Source organism: Gopherus evgoodei, unplaced genomic scaffold (genome assembly GCF_007399415.2).
Source record: "Gopherus evgoodei ecotype Sinaloan lineage unplaced genomic scaffold, rGopEvg1_v1.p scaffold_43_arrow_ctg1, whole genome shotgun sequence".
Taxonomy (NCBI): Eukaryota; Metazoa; Chordata; order Testudines; family Testudinidae; genus Gopherus; species Gopherus evgoodei.
The window spans coordinates 278,622-295,318 of NW_022060064.1; the positions used below are offsets into that span (position 1 = coordinate 278,622).

Consider the following 16,697-nt stretch of genomic DNA (forward strand, 5'->3'; position numbering starts at 1 on the left):
GGGGGTCAGAGCCAGTGAGCCAGGGTACTGGGCTAGTTGGACCCGGGGGTCAGAGCCAGCGTGCCAGGGGGTGAGCCAGGGTACTGGGCTAGTTGGGCTCAGGGGTCAGAGCCAGCGCCCCAGGGTTGAGCCGGGGTACTGGGCTAGTTGGGTCCAGGGGTCAGAGCCGGCGTGCCAGGGGGTGAGCCGGGAGACCAGGCTAGATGGTCTGACCCCAGGGCAGCAGTCCCTAAGATGTAGCTCGCCCCGGCTTGTGATATGCTCAGTATTCAAATACTTGACAGGTGTCAGTCCAGGACCCCAAGGTAGGCGAGCTGGGAGGTCGGCCATTCACTTCCATGCTTCAGGGCATGAGCTTTCTGAGGGGGTCAGGTAGCATCTTCCGTCACGCCTTAAAACAGAAAGGCCCCTGCCCCGTTCTGAGCCAGCCTGGGGGTACGACAGTGATGCAATCTCTGATCGTTATTGTGTTACAGCGATCTCCGCAATCCCAATCCAGGATCGGGGGCCCGTGGTGCTGGCCGCTGCGCAGATGCATGGTGAGAGGCTGCCCCCGGCCCTGACGGTCTGTTCCAAGGCTGGGGAAGGGATTATGGTATCTTGTCTGACCTCCTGGGGGATGCTTCCGTGAAGGAATTCGAGTGGTTGAACTAGAGCGTCTCTAGTCCCTATAATAACCGACTTGAACTCTTACCGAGCGCTTTCCAACAGCAGATCTCAAAGTGCTTTCCACAGGAGATCGGTGTCATTATGTCCGTTCAGAGAAAGGGAAACTGCGGCACGAGGCGGCAAATTGCCCAGTGCCAAGCTGGGAACAAAACCCAGTTCTCCTGTGTCCCAGTTCAGTGGGTTTCTAGCTTGTTTTGGTAAATTTCACACTTCACATTGGGTTTTTTTATTAATTATTATTATTATTTTTAGTTAATTAGCATGTAGAGAAACCCTGACTAGATAGAGGCTAAGTGGGGAAACTGAGGCACAGAGGAAGTGACTTAACGCAGCTGAGCAGTGGCGCAGCAAGGGGTAGAGCGCAGGATTCCCATGTCCTCCATCCTGCCAGACTTCCTCTGCTCCTAGTACAGACAGTAGACCTGAGCGGGAATCTTTGGATGAATCATTTCTTCGTTACCGGAAAGTGCCGATTTGTGAAATCCAAAAGCGTTCAGAACAGGTCGGGCTTGGGGAATTTTTCCGACTCGAACACAATCCCAAGGCAGGGGGGTTTGAAACCATCGAAATGAAAAGCTCCAGTCGGAAACAACTTTTTGTTCAGAAATCTGAGCGAATTAAGCCGGGGGGAAAAAAGAGCTCGTGATTGAAGCGAACCGTTATGAGATTCTCCAAATGAATCATTTGGATCGTCCCGAAATGGGGAAAAAAATTCTGATTGTTCAGTTCCCGACTGGTTTTATGAGAGGTCAAGTTTTCGTCCCAATTCAAGGCAAGAAAAAAAAAACTTAAACTCTCAGAAATATTCCTGGGACAGGAGAAATCTGGAAACTGTGGTTTCAGTTCTTTGGTTCGAAATTGAAACCAAAGCTTTAGAAATTCACCAAAGAGATTGTTTCTGACCCGACGTGGGGAAAAGAGAAAGTTTGCTCAGCCCGCAACCATTGGGGAACTTTGGAGCTTTGCGGCCTGGCCCGAGACAGGATGGCTGGGGTGGGGATCCTGACCTCGCCGAGGTCTCTGCGGGATGGGAAATCCGTTTCCTGGCTTGCGGGAACGGCGCGTCCCCGTGGGGTCGGGGCGCCGCCTTCTGCAGCGTCTGCTCTTGCCTCCCCTGCCAGTGCCCGTCGAGGAGGAGGTGGACGGCTACGAGACGGACCACCAGGACTACTGCGAGGTGTGTCAGCAGGGCGGCGAGATCATCCTCTGCGACACCTGCCCCAGGGCCTACCACCTCGTGTGTCTGGACCCCGAACTCGACAAGGCGCCGGAGGGCAAATGGAGTTGTCCCCACTGTGTAAGCCGCCCCTGTTCCTTCCTGGCTGCTCCCCTCGCTCCCTGCCCCCCTGCCCGCCTAGGTACCGTCCCTGTGCCCCGTAGAGACCCCTGCCGCCTTTCCCAGGAGGGCCTGGGGCGTTTGGACGCCTGGCACGGCCCCATATGGCTGGCGGCTGCTGACAAGCCGGCTGGCCTGACTCGGTTTCCCTGGGCAGGCTGCTCGAATTTGTAGAGAAGAGAGTCTGGCTTTCTCTGAGAGAAGCTAGTGATTTCTGCCCGGGCGTGCGTCCCACTGGGCACCTGGGCCCACGCCTGGTGTCGGGTCCCTGCCCGGGCATGCGTCCCGCTGGGCTCCTCGGCCCACGCCTGGTGTCGGGTCCCTGCCCGGGCATGCGTCCCGCTGGGCTCCTGGGCCCACGCCTGGTGTCGGGTCCCTGCCCGGGCGTGCGTCCCGCTGGGCTCCTGGGCCCACGCCTGGTGTCGGGTCCCTGCCCGGGCGTGCGTCCCGCTGGGCTCCTGGGCCCACGCCTGGTGTCGGGTCCCTGCCCGGGCGTGCGTCCCACTGGGCACCTGGGCCCACGCCTGGTGTCGGGTCCCTGCCCGGGCATGCGTCCCGCTGGGCTCCTCGGCCCACGCCTGGTGTCAGGTCCCTGCCCGGGCGTGCGTCCCGCTGGGCTCCTGGGCCCACGCCTGGTGTCGGGTCCCTGCCCGGGCATGCGTCCCGCTGGGCTCCTGGGCCCACGCCTGGTGTCGGGTCCCTGCCCGGGCATGCGTCCCGCTGGGCTCCTGGGCCCACGCCTGGTGTCGGGTCCCTGCCCGGGCATGCGTCCCGCTGGGCTCCTGGGCCCACGCCTGGTGTCGGGTCCCTGCCCGGGCATGCGTCCCGCTGGGCTCCTGGGCCCACGCCTGGTGTCGGGTCCCTGCCCGGGCGTGCATCCCGCTGGGCTCCTGGGCCCACGCCTGGTGTCGGGTCCCTGCCCGGGCGTGCGTCCCGCTGGGCTCCTGGGCCCACGCCTGGTGTCGGGTGCCTGCCCGGGCGTGCGTCCCGCTGGGCTCCTGGGCCCACGCCTGGTGTCGGGTCCCTGCCCGGGCGTGCGTCCCGCTGGGCTCCTGGGCCCACGCCTGGTGTCGGGTCCCTGCCCGGGCGTGCGTCCCGCTGGGCACCTGGGCCCACACCTGGTGTCAGGTCCCTGCCTGGTGTCGGGTCCCTGCCCGGGCGTGCGTCCCGCTGGGTTCCTGGGCCCACGCCTGGTGTCGGGTCCCTGCCTGGTGGTGGGTCCCTACCCGGGTGCCTAGGCCCACGCCTGGTGTCAGGTCCCTGCCTGGTGTCAGGTCCCTGCCTGGTGTCGGGTCCCTGCCCGGGCGTGCGTCCCGCTGGGCACCTGGGCCCACACCTGGTGTCAGGTCCCTGCCCGGTGGTGGGTCCCTACCCGGGTGCCTGGGCCCACGCCTGGTGTCGGGTCCCTGCCTGGTGGTGGGTCCCTACCCGGGTGCCTGGGCCCACGCCTGGTGTCGGGTGCCTGCCCGGTGGTGGGTCCCTGCCCGGGTGTGCGTCCCGCTGGGCGCCTGGGCCCACGCCTGGTGTCGGGTCCCTGCCTGGTGGTGGGTCCCTACCCGGGTGCCTAGGCCCACGCCTGGTGTCAGGTCCCTGCCCGGTGCTGGGTCCCTGCCGGGCGCCTGCGTGTGGCTCGCGCTCTCTCGGCCTCGCCTGTCTCACCGGCTGCCCCCCGCCCCCCGCAGGAGAAGGAGGGGGTGCAGTGGGAAGCCAAGGAGGAAGACGAGGAGTACGAGGAAGAGCTGGAGGAGGAAGGCGAGAAGGAGGAGGAGGACGACCACATGGAGTACTGCCGGGTCTGCAAGGACGGCGGGGAGCTGCTCTGCTGTGACGCCTGCATCTCCTCCTACCACATCCACTGCCTCAACCCACCGCTGCCCGAGATCCCCAACGGCGAATGGCTCTGCCCCCGCTGCACGGTAGGGCGCCCGGGCGGGCCGGCCCCGCTCCGCTCCCTGTTACACAAGGACCCCTTGCCCGGGACTGAGATGCGGCCACCTCTGGGGTGGGGCGTACCAGCTGTTCTGAGGGAGGGTGACCAAACCTAACCGGGCCTTTTTAGGACAGGAAGTGGAGTCCTGCCCAGAGCGCAAGGGAACAGCAGGCCCTGTGGGGATTGGGGGGAGCTGGTGCCCGGGTGGGCGTTGGGGTGAGGGGGAACGCGGCGGGCCTGACTCTCCCTCCGTCCCCTCCGCAGTGCCCCGTGCTGAAGGGCCGGGTCCAGAAGATCCTGCACTGGCGCTGGGGGGAGCCGCCCCCGCCCGTGCTGGTGCCCCGGCCGCCCGACGCCGCCCCGGACGAGCCCTCGCCCAAGGCGCTGCAGGGGCGCTCGGAGCGGGAGTTCTTCGTCAAGTGGGTCGGCCAGTCCTACTGGCACTGCTCCTGGGCCAAGGAGCTGCAGGTACTTCTCTGGGGGGTGGCGTGGGGGGGCTGGGGGTGTGTGGGGGCACAGGGGGGATGGGGAGCGCATGGGGGGTGTGTGGTGGTGCATGGGGGTGGGCTGGGGGGCGCATGGGATTGTGTGGTGGTGCATGAGGGTGTAGAGGGGCACGGGATGGGCTGGGAGGTGTTGGGGCGCATGGAGGTGTGGGGGGTACTGGGGTGTGGGTGGTATGAGGGCGCAGGGTGGGCTGGGGGGTGTTGGGGCGCATGGGGGTGCACACAGAGCCCCGGTACCTGCCCCCGGGCCCGAGCGCCTCACCCCCTTCCCTCTCCCGGCCCAGCTGGAGATCTTCCACCTGGTGATGTACCGCAACTACCAGCGCAAGAACGACATGGACGAGCCGCCCCCGCTGGACTACGGCTCCGGCGAGGACGACGGCAAGAGCGAGAAGCGGAAGAGCAAGGACCCGCTCTACGCCCAGATGGAGGAGCGCTTCTACCGCTACGGCATCAAGCCCGAGTGGATGGCCATTCACCGCGTCATCAACCACAGGTGGGGCCCCCCGCCGGCCCCCCGTGCTGCCTCGCCGGCCCCCCGCGCTGCCCCGGGTGTCCCACCTTCCCCCCGCGCTGCCCCGGGTGTCCCCCGTCTACCTCCCATGCTGCCCCGGGTGTCCCCCATCTACCCTCTGCACTGCCCTGGGTGTCCCCGCCTGCCCCCCGCGCTGCCCCGGGTGTCCCCGCCTCCCCCCGCGCTGCCCCGGGTGTCCCCGCCTCCCCCCGCGCTGCCCCGGGTGTCCCCGCCTCCCCCCGCGCTGCCCCGGGTGTCCCCGCCTCCCCCCGCGCTGCCCTGGGTGTCCCCTGCCTGCCCCCCACGCTGCCCCGGGTGTCCCTCGTCTACCCCCACCACCACCCCGTGTGTCCCCCGCCGGCCCCCCGTGCTGCCCTGGGTGTCCCCCACCTGCCCCCGTGCTGCCCTGGGTGTCCCCCGCCTGCCCCCCACACCGCCCCGTGTGTCCCCCGCCTGCCCCCCGCGCCACCCTGGGTGTCCCCCGCCTGCCCCCTGCACTGCACTGTGTCCCCCCCGCCTGCCCCTCGCGCTGCCCTGGGTGTCTTCCACCTGCCCCCGTGCTGCCCTGGGTGCCCCGCCTGCCCCCCGCACTGCACCGTGTGTCCCCCGCCTGCCCCCCGCACTGCACCGTGTGTCCCCTCTACCCCCTGCGCCGCCCCGGGTGTCCCCGTGTGCCCTCCACGCTGCCCTGGGGCACTTGGTGCCCCCTGTCTGCCCCTGGGTTGCCCTGGGTGTCCCTGCCTGCCCCCTGTGCTGCCCTGGGTGTCCCCATCTGCTCCCCCACCGCCCCGAGTGTCCCCGTTTGCCCTCCACGCTGCCCCGGGGCCCTTGGTGCCCCCTGTCTGTCTCCCGGGTTGCCCCGGGTGTCCCCGTCTGCCCCCCATGCTGCCCCAGGGCCCTGGGTGTGCCCCGTTTGCCCCCCCGTGCTGCCTCGGGGACCCCTGGGCGGCCCTGCAGAGAGCTGGGGCCCCTCATTTCTGTCCCCAAAGTCCCCGGCACCGCACTGGGCACCGGGCGGGGCCGGGGGGGGGGCGTCGGCTGAGTGCCCAGAGCCACGCAGCCCCTTCCAGCCGCCGGCCCCCGTCTGCCTCCGGCGTTTCCCGCCCCGGCGCTCACCGGCTCCCTCCCCGGGCAGCATCGACAAGAAGGGGATCTACCACTACCTGGTGAAGTGGCGCGACCTGCCCTACGACCAGTCCACGTGGGAGGAGGACGAGATGGCCATCCCCGACTTCGACTTCCACAAGCACGCCTACTGGAGACACAGGTACCCGCCGGGGGGTGCCGGGGGGGGCAAGCCGGGGCCCCGAGGTCGGGGGGGCTGGAAACCGCCCAGCCCCGGGTTTGGGCTTGAAACCGCCGGCGGAGCGAAGGTCTGGAGGGGGGAGAAAATCCCGAACTGGTTTCTCGATCCGTTGGCGGAGGGGCTGGGGGCGTTTCTCAGCGTGGGGCACGGCTCGCCTGCCGGTGCCCTCTGCCCCACGGCTCGCCTTGCCGATTGCCTGCCGCGGCGGGGGGCTTGCGGGGCCCCCCGCGATCTGTGCCCGGAGCCGGGTCGGTTCCTAACCCTGCTCTCGCCCGGCCAGGGAGCTGATCATGGGCGAGGACCCGGCCCAGCCCCGCAGGTACAAGAAGAAGAAGAAGGAGATGCCGCCGGAGGGCCCCCCGAACTCCCCCACCAACGACGTGAGTGTGTGTGTGTGTGGGGGGGTGTCTGTCCCATGCCACGCCCCCCCAGTGTGTGTGTCTGTGTGTTGGGGGGGGTGTGTGTCCCACACCACCCCCCCCCCAATGTGTGTGTGTTTGTGTTGGGGGTGTGTGTGTGTGTGTGTGTCCCACACCGGGCCCCCCCAGTGTGTGTGTTTGTGTTGGGGGTGTGTGTCTGGGGGTGTGTGTGTGTGTGTGTGTGTCCCACCTGGGAGCTGGGGTCACAGGGGGCTCCTGCAGTGGAGAACTGAATGGGGCTCAATGATAGGAGTGTGTGTGGGGACGGGATGGTGTGTCACTGACTCTGTGTGTGTGTGTGTGTGTGTGTGTGTAGGTTTGTGGGTGGGACGGTGGGTCACTGACTGTGTGTGTGTGTGTGTGTGTGTAGGTTTGTGGGTGGGATGGTGGGTCACTGACTGTGTGTGTGTGTGTCTGTGTGTAGGTTTGTGGGTGGGACGGTGGGTCACTGACTGTGTGTGTAGGTTTGTGGGTGGGACGGTGGGTCACTGACTGTGTGTGTGTGTGTGTGTAGGTTTGTGGGGGGGACGGTGGGTCACTGACTGTGTGTGTAGGTTTGTGGGTGGGACGGTGGGTCACTGACTGTGTGTGTGTGTGTAGGTTTGTGGGTGGGACGGTGGGTCACTGACTGTGTGTGTGTGTGTAGGTTTGTGGGGGGGACGGTGGGTCACTGACTGTGTGTGTGTGTGTGTAGGTTTGTGGGTGGGACGGTGGGTCACTGACTGTGTGTGTGTAGGTTTGTGGGTGGGACGGTGGGTCACTGACTGTGTGTGTGTGTAGGTTTGTGGGTGGGACGGTGGGTCACTGACTGTGTGTGTGTAGGTTTGTGGGTGGGACGGTGGGTCACTGACTGTGTGTGTGTCTGTGTGTGTGTGTGTGTAGGTTTGTGGGTGGGACGGTGGGTCACTGACTGTGTGTGTGTGTGTAGGTTTGTGGGTGGGACGGTGGGTCACTGACTGACTGTGTGTGTAGGTTTGTGGGTGGGACGGTGGGTCACTGACTGTGTGTGTGTAGGTTTGTGGGTGGGACGGTGGGTCACTGACTGTGTGTGTGTGTGTAGGTTTGTGGGTGGGACGGTGGGTCACTGACTGACTGTGTGTGTAGGTTTGTGGGTGGGACGGTGGGTCACTGACTGTGTGTGTGTGTGTAGGTTTGTGGGTGGGACGGTGGGTCACTGACTGACTGTGTGTGTGTAGGTTTGTGGGTGGGACGGTGGGTCACTGACTGTGTGTGTGTGTGTAGGTTTGTGGGTGGGACGGTGGGTCACTGACTGTGTGTGTGTGTGTAGGTTTGTGGGTGGGACGGTGGGTCACTGACTGACTGTGTGTGTAGGTTTGTGGGTGGGACGGTGGGTCACTGACTGACTGTGTGTGTAGGTTTGTGGGTGGGACGGTGGGTCACTGACTGTGTGTGTGTGTAGGTTTGTGGGTGGGACGGTGGGTCACTGACTCTGTGTGTGTGTAGGTTTGTGGGTGGGACCATGGGTCACTGACTGTGTGTGTGTGTAGGTTTGTGGGTGGGACGGTGGGTCACTGACTGTGTGTGTAGGTTTGTGGGTGGGACGGTGGGTCACTGACTGACTGTGTGTGTAGGTTTGTGGGTGGGACGGTGGGTCACTGACTGTGTGTGTGTGTGTAGGTTTGTGGGTGGGACGGTGGGTCACTGACTGTGTGTGTGTAGGTTTGTGGGTGGGACGGTGGGTCACTGACTGTGTGTGTGTAGGTTTGTGGGTGGGACGGTGGGTCACTGACTGTGTGTGTGTGTGTAGGTTTGTGGGTGGGACGGTGGGTCACTGACTGTGTGTGTGTGTGTAGGTTTGTGGGGGGGACGGTGGGTCACTGACTGTGTGTGTGTGTGTGTAGGTTTGTGGGTGGGACGGTGGGTCACTGACTGTGTGTGTGTGTGTAGGTTTGTGGGTGGGACGGTGGGTCACTGACTGACTGTGTGTGTAGGTTTGTGGGTGAGATGGTTTCTGTGGGTTTGGGGGTGCTGTAAGTGCGTGATCTGTGGGGGCAGATCGGGCCCACCCTGTCGCCCTGTGTGATCCCTTGTGCCCCCCATCCCCGGCTCCCCCTCTCGCCCTGCAGCCCACGGTGAAGTACGAGACGCAGCCGCGGTTCATCACCTCCACGGGCGGGACCCTGCACATGTACCAGCTGGAGGGTCTCAACTGGCTGCGCTTCTCCTGGGCCCAGGGAACCGACACCATCCTGGCCGACGAGATGGGGCTCGGCAAGACCATCCAGACCATCGTCTTCCTCTACTCCCTCTACAAGGAGGTAACGGCGCCTGGGCAAAGCAGCCGGGTAGCCGGCCGCCCCGCCCCAGAGGTGGGCGCATCTCAGCGCCGGGCGAGGGGTCCCTGGGTAACCGGCCGCCCCAACTCAGAGGTGGCTGCATCTCAGCTCCAGGCTAGGGGTCCCCGAGTAACTTACTGTCCCGCCCCAGAGGTGGCTGCATCTCAGCGCCGGGCGAGGGGTCCCTGGGTAACCAGCCGCCCCGCCCCAGAGGTGGCTGCATCTCAGCGCCGGGCAAGGGGTCCCTGGGTAACCAGCTGCCCCACCCCAGAGGTGGCTGCATCTCAGCCTCCCTGGGTTACCACCCGCTCTTTTCTCTGCCCCCTAACCCCCTGGGTGTCTCTCTCTGCCCAGGGTCACACCAAAGGCCCCTTCCTGGTCAGCGCCCCGCTCTCCACCATCATCAACTGGGAGCGGGAGTTCCAGATGTGGGCGCCCAAGTTCTACGTGGTGACGTACACGGGCGACAAGGACAGTCGCTCCATCATCCGCGAGAACGAATTCTCCTTCGAGGACAACGCCATGAAGGGCGGGAAGAAGGCTTTCAAGATGAAGGCGAGACCCCCACCCCTGAACCACGTGTGCCTGCTTGTTCTCATTGGGCAGGGGAGCCAGGACGCCTGGGTTCTCTCCCTGGCTCTGGGAGGGGAGTGGGGGCTGGTGGTTAGAGCAGGAGGGCTGGGAGCCAGGACTCCTGGGTTCTCTCCCCGGCTCTGGGAGCGGAGTGGGGGCTGGTGGGTTAGAGCAGGGGGGGCTGGGAGCCAGGACTCCTGGGTTCTCTCCCCGGCTCTGGGAGGGGAGTGGGGGCTGGTGGGTTAGAGCAGGGGGGGCTGGGAGCCAGGACTCCTGGGTTCTCTCCCTGGCTCTGGGAGGGGAGTGGGGGCTGGTGGTTAGAGCAGGGGGGCTGGGAGCCAGGACTCCTGGGTTCTCTCCCTGGCTCTGGGAGGGGAGTGGGGGCTGGTGGGTTAGAGTAGGGGGGGCTGGGAGCCAGGACTCCTGGGTTCTCTCCCCGGCTCTGGGAGAGGAGTGGGGGTTGGTGGGTTAGAGCAGGGGGGGTTGGGAGCCAGGACTCCTGGGTTCTCTCCCCGGCGCTGGGAGGGGAGTGGGGGCTGGTGGGTTAGAGCAGGGGGGGCTGCGAGCCAGGACTCCTGGATTCTCTCCCTGGCTGTGGGAGGGGAGTAGGGGCTGGTGGATTAGAGCCGGGGGGGCTGGGAGCCAGGACTCCTGGGTTCTTTGTCAGCTCCCGTCACCTGCCTGTGCCGGTGTCTCCCGGCGTGAAGCGCGGCTCACGGTGCTCGGGGCTTGCAGGGCGCCGAGGCTGGGCAGGGGAGGCACAGGGGCTGGGGATTGCTGAGGGGCTGCCCACTGGCCTGTGGCTCGGGGTCTCCGGCTCGTTAGCCACCAGGCGCCCGGCAGGGCCCGTCCTGGGTGGGGGTCCCGGCTGCCGCTCCCCCCGCTCACCAGGCCCGGCCTTTCCCCGCAGAGGGAAGCTCAGGTGAAGTTCCACGTGCTGCTCACGTCCTACGAGCTGGTCACCATCGACCAGGCGGCGCTGGGCTCCATCCGCTGGGCCTGCCTGGTGGTGGACGAGGCTCATCGGCTGAAGAACAACCAGTCCAAGGTACGGGCACAGGGCAGGGAGTGGGGGCTCAGGGGTTAGAGCAGGGGGGCTGGGAGCCAGGACTCCTGGGTTCTCTCCCCGGCTCTGGGAGGGGAGTGGGGGCTGGTGGGTCAGAGCAGGGGGGTCTGGGAGCCAGGACTCCTGGGTTCTCTCCCCAGCTCTGGGAGGGGAGTGGGGCTGGTGGGTTAGAGCAGGGGGGGCTGGGAGCCAGGACTCCTGGGTTCTCTCCCTTGGCTCTGGAAGGGGAATGGGGGCTGGTGGTCAGAGCAGGGGGGGCTGGGAGCCAGGACTCCTGAGTTCTCTCCCCGGCTCTTGGAGGGGAGTGGGGGCTGGTGGGTCAGAGCACAGGGGGGCTGGGAGCCAGGACTCCTGGGTTCTCTCCCCGGCTCTGGGAGGGGAGTGGGAGCTGGTGGTTAGAGCAGGGGGGGCTGGGAGCCAGGACTCCTGGGTTCTCTCCCCGGCTCTGGGACCGGAGTGGGGGCTGGTGGGTTAGAGCAGGGGGGGCTGGGAGCCAGGACTCCTGGGTTCTCTCCCCGGCTCTGGGAGGGGAGTGGGGTCTGGTGGGTTAGAGCAGGGGGGCTGGGAGCCAGGACTCCTGGGTTCTCTCCCTGGCTCTGGGAGGGTAGTGGGGGCTGGTGGGTTAGAGCAGGGGGGGCTGGGAGCCAGGACTCCTGGGTTCTCTCCCGGCTCTGGGAGGGAAGTGGGGGCTGGTGGGTTAGAGCAGGGGGGGCTGGGAGCCAGGACTCCTGGGTTCTCTCTCCGGCTCTGGGAGGGGAGTGGAGACTGGTGGATTCAGCTCTGTCTGTGCTGGGTTACCGAGCTCTCTCAGCTCCTTGCAGAGGACCCTTGGTCTGCCCCCCCCATTGTCTGGGGGGTTGCAAGCTCCTGACACCCCCCCCCTGCACCCCTCCCAGTTTTTCAGGGTGCTGAACGGTTACAAGATCGATCACAAGCTGCTGCTGACGGGGACGCCGCTGCAGAACAACCTGGAGGAACTTTTCCACCTGCTCAACTTCCTCACGCCGGAGCGCTTCAAGTACGTCCGCCCCCCCCCCCGCCCCACAGGAGTCCCCCTCCCCGCCCCCTACGGCCCCCGAGGGGTGCCGGGACGCAGCCTCGCCCTGGGAATTTCACTCCAACCCCCTTCCTGGCACATGCCCCCAGCTCAAGGAGACACCTCCCCCCAATTCACCCCCCCACTGGTTGGCTTTATTTTGGGGGTGGGGTGGGGTGGGAAAGTCACTCCCGACGACCCCTAGGAGTATAGGAGCTGCCACGCACTGCGGCGCACCAAAGGTCGGTGGTGTGCTCTGTTGGGGATGCGAGACCCCAGCCCCCTTGGGTCCAATCCCCCTAGTGAAGCAGGGGGAGTGGGGCTGGGGGGCGCGGACTGGCGGGCTCAGCAGGGGGAAGGGCAGGAGGCGCTCTCCTCCCGTTAAGGAGGCTGTGCTGCGTGCCGGGGGATTGGCCCGGGCCCGGCGAGGGAGGCTGCCAGCGCTGCCGGGGTGGGGGGCCCAGCTAAGCCGGCCCCGTCCGCCTGCCCCCACAGTAACCTGGAGGGCTTCCTGGAGGAGTTCGCCGACATCTCCAAGGAGGACCAGATCAAGAAGCTGCACGACCTGCTGGGACCCCACATGCTGCGGCGTCTCAAGGCCGACGTCTTCAAGAACATGCCGGCCAAGACGGAGCTGATCGTGCGCGTGGAGCTGAGCCCCATGCAGAAGTAACGGCCTCTATCCGGGGAGGGGCCCCTCGGGGGTGGGCGGACCAGCTAAAGGGCCAGTGCCCCGGAGTGGCGCTGTGGGGCAGGGGGCGGGGGGCTCAGAATGGGGTGCTCTCCCCCAGGGCAGCACTAAGGGACGCTGTGGGGCAGGGGGCGGGGGGCTCAGCATGGGGTGCTCTCCCCCAGCAGGCAGGGCTGGCTCCAGGGCGGCACTAAGGGACGCTGTGGGGCAGGGGGTGGGGGGCTCAGCATGGGGCACTGTCCGCCAGCAGGCAGGGCTGGCTCCAGGGTGGCGCTAGAGGGCGTTGTGGGGCAAGGGGCGGAGCTGGGGCTTAGTGGGGGGCATAGGAGATAGGGTCATAGGATGTGCTATGGATGGGATCGGAGAGCCGTTCCCTTCCTTGCACTGTGTGTGTGTGCACGGGATGAGAGCAGGGGGTGGGGCTGGGGGCCAGGACTCCTGGGTTCTCTCCCTGGCTCTGGGAGGGGAGTAGGGGCTGGTGAGTTAGAGCAGGGGGGCTGGGAGCCAGGACTCCTGGGTTCTCTCCCCAGCTCTGGGAGGAGAGTGGGGGCTGGTGGGTCAGAGCAGGCGGGGAGCCAGGACTCCTGGGTTCTCTCCCCAGCTCTGGGCGGAGAGTGGGGGCTGGTGGGTCAGAGCAGGCGGGGAGCCAGGACTCCTGGGTTCTCTCCCCAGATCAGAGCGGGGTCTAGAGGTTAGAGCTGGGAACCGGGCATCAGGGTCCCTGGGGAGCAGGCGCTGGGGGGGTCGCAGGGCACAGCCTCACTCTCCCTCCCACTCCCCGCTCAGGAAATACTACAAATACATCCTGACCCGCAACTTCGAGGCCCTCAACTCCCGGGGGGGCGGAAACCAGGTCTCCCTGCTCAACATCATGATGGACCTCAAAAAATGCTGCAACCATCCCTACCTCTTCCCTGTGGCTGCAATGGTACGTTCCGCCTGTCCCAGGGGAGGGGGGTCTGGGGAGACCCCAGTGTACCCCAGAGGGTGTGGGTGCCTTGGTATGTCCCGCCTGTCCCAAGGGAGGGGGGTCTGGGGAGACCCCGGTGTACCCCGGAGGGTGTGGGTGCGTTGGTACGTCCCAGTTGTCCCAGGGGAGAGAGGGAGTCTGGGGAGACCCTGGTGTACCCCGGAGGGTGTGGGTGCGTTGGTACATCCCACTTGTCCCAGGGGAGGGTGGGAGTCTGGGGAGACCCCAGTGTACCCCAGAGGGTGTGGGTGCATTGGTACGTCCTGCCTGTCCCAGGGGAGGGGGTCTGGGGAGACCCCGGTGTACCCCGGAGGGTGTGGGTGCGTTGGTACGTCCCACCTGTCCCAGGGGAGGGGGGAGTCTGGGGAGACCCCGGTGTACCCCGGAGGGTGTGGGTGCGTTGGTACGTCCCGCCTGTCCCAGGGGAGGGGGGGAGTCTGGGGAGACCCCGGTGTACCCCGGAGGGTGTGGGTGCGTTGGTACGTCCCGCCTGTCCCAGGGGAGGGGGGGAGTCTGGGGAGACCCCGGTGTACCCCGGAGGGTGTGGGTGCGTTGGTACGTCCCGCCTGTCCCAGGGGAGGGGGGAGTCTGGGGAGACCCCGGTGTACCCTGGAGGATGTTGGTACGTCCCGCCCTTCCAAGGGATGGGGTGGGGCGTGTCAGGCAGACCATGGTTCAGCCTGAAAGGGAGGGGCTTGGCCCCAGGAGGCGGGGTCAGCGGAGCTGGGTGGAGCTTTATATGCAGATTAGGCCCCACGGACACATTCTACGACTTCGCGTCGATTTCGGTCCGGAGACGATCCTTTTAAAGCAACGTATGGACACGGCGCCCTCTTGGGAAAACGTTCCAGCGATTTTACCGCGTTTGGAATCTGAGCCCCGATTGAACAACGGGAAAATTAGCGGGCGCGGCCTGCGGGGGGGGGGTGTCAAAAAACGGAGTGAATTTTATTTAAAAACGGATGAGCTGGGGGAGGGAATCCATGGGATTTTGGCGAGGCTGTTTCATTGTGGCTGAGGATTTAACGCTGCGGGGGGCCGGTCTCTGTCCCGTTACCCGCTCTATGACTGGGGTCCGTCCCAAAGATCTCTCCTTGGGAGAATGAGCCCCAGCTGGGGCGGGACGGGCGGTTTTCGGAGCTGACCGGCCGCCGTCTTTGCCTCGCCAGGAGTCCCCCAAGCTGCCGAGCGGTGCCTACGAGGGCGGTGCCCTCATCAAATCCTCCGGCAAGCTGATGCTGTTACAGAAGATTCTGCGGAAGCTGAAGGAACAGGGGCACCGGGTGCTGATTTTCTCCCAGGTGAGGTGCCGGCAGCCGTGGTGTCGGCCTGGCTCTGCAGGTTACGTCACAGCCTCGTGCGGGTGACGTGGACGTGGTGTCTTTCCTCCGATGCCCAAATGCTTCAGGGTCATTAACCCCACTCCACCCCACCCGCAGGCGTCGGAGGGTGCGAACCCAGGCGTTCTGGGGAGTTCCGGACCTGAGCAATTCCATCCTGCCCATTGAATCCCTCCCCCCGACGGATACAGCAGCCTCCCTTCGCGTCCCGTCTGAAACTCCTGCACGGCCATGGGGGGTTAAATGGGCTGCAGCCACCCCAGAGGTGGCCACATCTCAGCGCTGGGCGAGGGGTCCCTGGGTAACTGGCCGTCCCACCCCAGAGGTGGCCGCATCTCAGCACTAGGTGAAAGGTCCCTGGAAAACCAATTGCCCCACCCAAGAGGTGGCTGCATCTCAGCGCCGGGCGAGGGGTCTCTGGATAACCAGCTGCCCTGCCCCAGAGGTGGCTGCATCTCAGCACCGGGCGAGCGGTCCCTGGGTAACCGGCCGCCCCGCCCCAGAGGTGGCTGCATCTCAGCGCCGGGCGAGGGGTCCCTGGGTAACCGGCTGCCCCGCCCCAGAGGTGGCTGCATCTCAGCGCCAGGCGAGGGGTCCCTGGGTAACCAATTGCCCCACCCCAGAGGTGGCTGCATCTCAGCGCTGGGCGAGGGAGCCATGTTTTTGGAGCCCAGTGTTGAGCACTCTGATCTCCCCTGGACACTCAGATGACGAAAATGCTGGACCTGCTGGAGGATTTCCTGGACTATGAAGGCTACAAATACGAGCGGATCGATGGTGGGATCACTGGGACATTGCGGCAAGAGGCCATCGACAGATTCAATGGTACGATTCCTCCTGCCCAGACCCCCCCAAGACTGAGATCAGGGGCCCGTCACGCCAGGCGCCGCCCAGGGAAGCGGTGACATCGTGAGCTGACGCCTCTAGCCTGGGCCCCGTGATCCCGGTGCCGGCGCGAACCCCCCTGCGGCTGGTCGGGGGAAGTCGGTAGTAGCAGAGACTTGCGTTGGCAGCTGCGGGCGGTTTGGTTCGTTAGTGTCCCGCTCTCGTCAGGCAGGAGATTCCAACCCGGCCCCCTCTGCCTCAGTCCCACCAGTGCCCAGAGTCATGGAGCCGGACAGCGAGAGCTTCGACGGTTCCAGATCCAGATTGGGGGGCGAGGGGGGTTTTTGCCCATGCAGGAGGCTGGGATTTCCCCCGTGTGACCCGTGCGATCTCTCCCTGCAGCTCCCGGGGCCCAGCAGTTCTGCTTCCTGCTCTCCACCCGGGCGGGGGGCTTGGGCATCAACCTGGCCACCGCCGACACGGTGGTCATCTTCGATTCCGACTGGAACCCCCACAACGACATTCAGGTGAGTCCCCTCGGGGGCAGGTTTCCCGGGATGCCTGCTGAGGAGAGCCGGGCCCCGACCACCCACGGAGCCTCCCCTCTTTACCCCTCTCTTGGGGGGCGCTACGGGCCTGCTGTGAAGGGGAGTCCGGGAAGAAGGTGGCTGGCCAGAGAGATGCCCCTGGGGAGGGGTAGGTAGATGTTTGCCTCTGAGATGGGGTGGGTGGATCTGGGTCACGGGGTGGGAGGGAGGGAAAGGACAAACTGTCATCCCTGGGTGCCTGGATGGTTGGGTGGACGAGGAGGCAGGCGGGTGGATGGTTGGGTGGACGAGGAGGCAGGCGGGTGGATGGTTGGGTGGACGGGGAGGCAGGCGGGTGGGTCGGGCTGATGAGGAGGCAGGCGGGTGGTTTGGATGGACGGGGAGGCAGGTGGGATGGACGGGAAGGCAGGCAGGTGGGTCGGGCTGATGGGGAGGCAGGCAGGCGGGTGGATTGGGCAGATGGGGAGGCAGGTGGGATGGACGGGAAGGCAGGTAGGTGGGTCGGGTGGATGGGGAGGCAGGCAGGCGGGTGGATTGGGCAGATGGGGAGGCAGGTGGGATGGACGGGAAGGCAGATGGGGAGGCAGGTGGGATGGACGGGAAGGCAGGCAGGTGGGTCGGGTGGATGGACGGAGGCAGGCGGGTGGATGGTTGGGCAGAAGGGGAGATAC

The 16,697-nt window shown here is 65.9% G+C and overlaps 1 protein-coding gene across 6 annotated transcripts in view; it reads left to right on the forward strand.

The window, feature by feature from the left end:
• The window catches only part of CHD3 (chromodomain helicase DNA binding protein 3), a 60,585-nt gene that overhangs the window by 29,640 nt on the left and 14,248 nt on the right, over window positions 1–16,697 (forward strand). For all 6 annotated transcript variants that reach the window (XM_030546291.1, XM_030546294.1, XM_030546293.1 and 3 more), the window contains exons 8-23: window positions 477–539; window positions 1,791–1,966; window positions 3,688–3,921; window positions 4,200–4,403; window positions 4,726–4,937; window positions 6,091–6,222; window positions 6,542–6,641; window positions 8,768–8,959; window positions 9,332–9,532; window positions 10,461–10,598; window positions 11,513–11,634; window positions 12,148–12,321; window positions 13,130–13,271; window positions 14,483–14,614; window positions 15,361–15,478; window positions 15,881–16,005. In XM_030546291.1, the coding sequence (XP_030402151.1) occupies window positions 477–539; window positions 1,791–1,966; window positions 3,688–3,921; window positions 4,200–4,403; window positions 4,726–4,937; window positions 6,091–6,222; window positions 6,542–6,641; window positions 8,768–8,959; window positions 9,332–9,532; window positions 10,461–10,598; window positions 11,513–11,634; window positions 12,148–12,321; window positions 13,130–13,271; window positions 14,483–14,614; window positions 15,361–15,478; window positions 15,881–16,005 (2,465 nt within the window). The remainder of the gene's footprint in view (window positions 1–476; window positions 540–1,790; window positions 1,967–3,687; window positions 3,922–4,199; window positions 4,404–4,725; window positions 4,938–6,090; window positions 6,223–6,541; window positions 6,642–8,767; window positions 8,960–9,331; window positions 9,533–10,460; window positions 10,599–11,512; window positions 11,635–12,147; window positions 12,322–13,129; window positions 13,272–14,482; window positions 14,615–15,360; window positions 15,479–15,880; window positions 16,006–16,697) is intronic.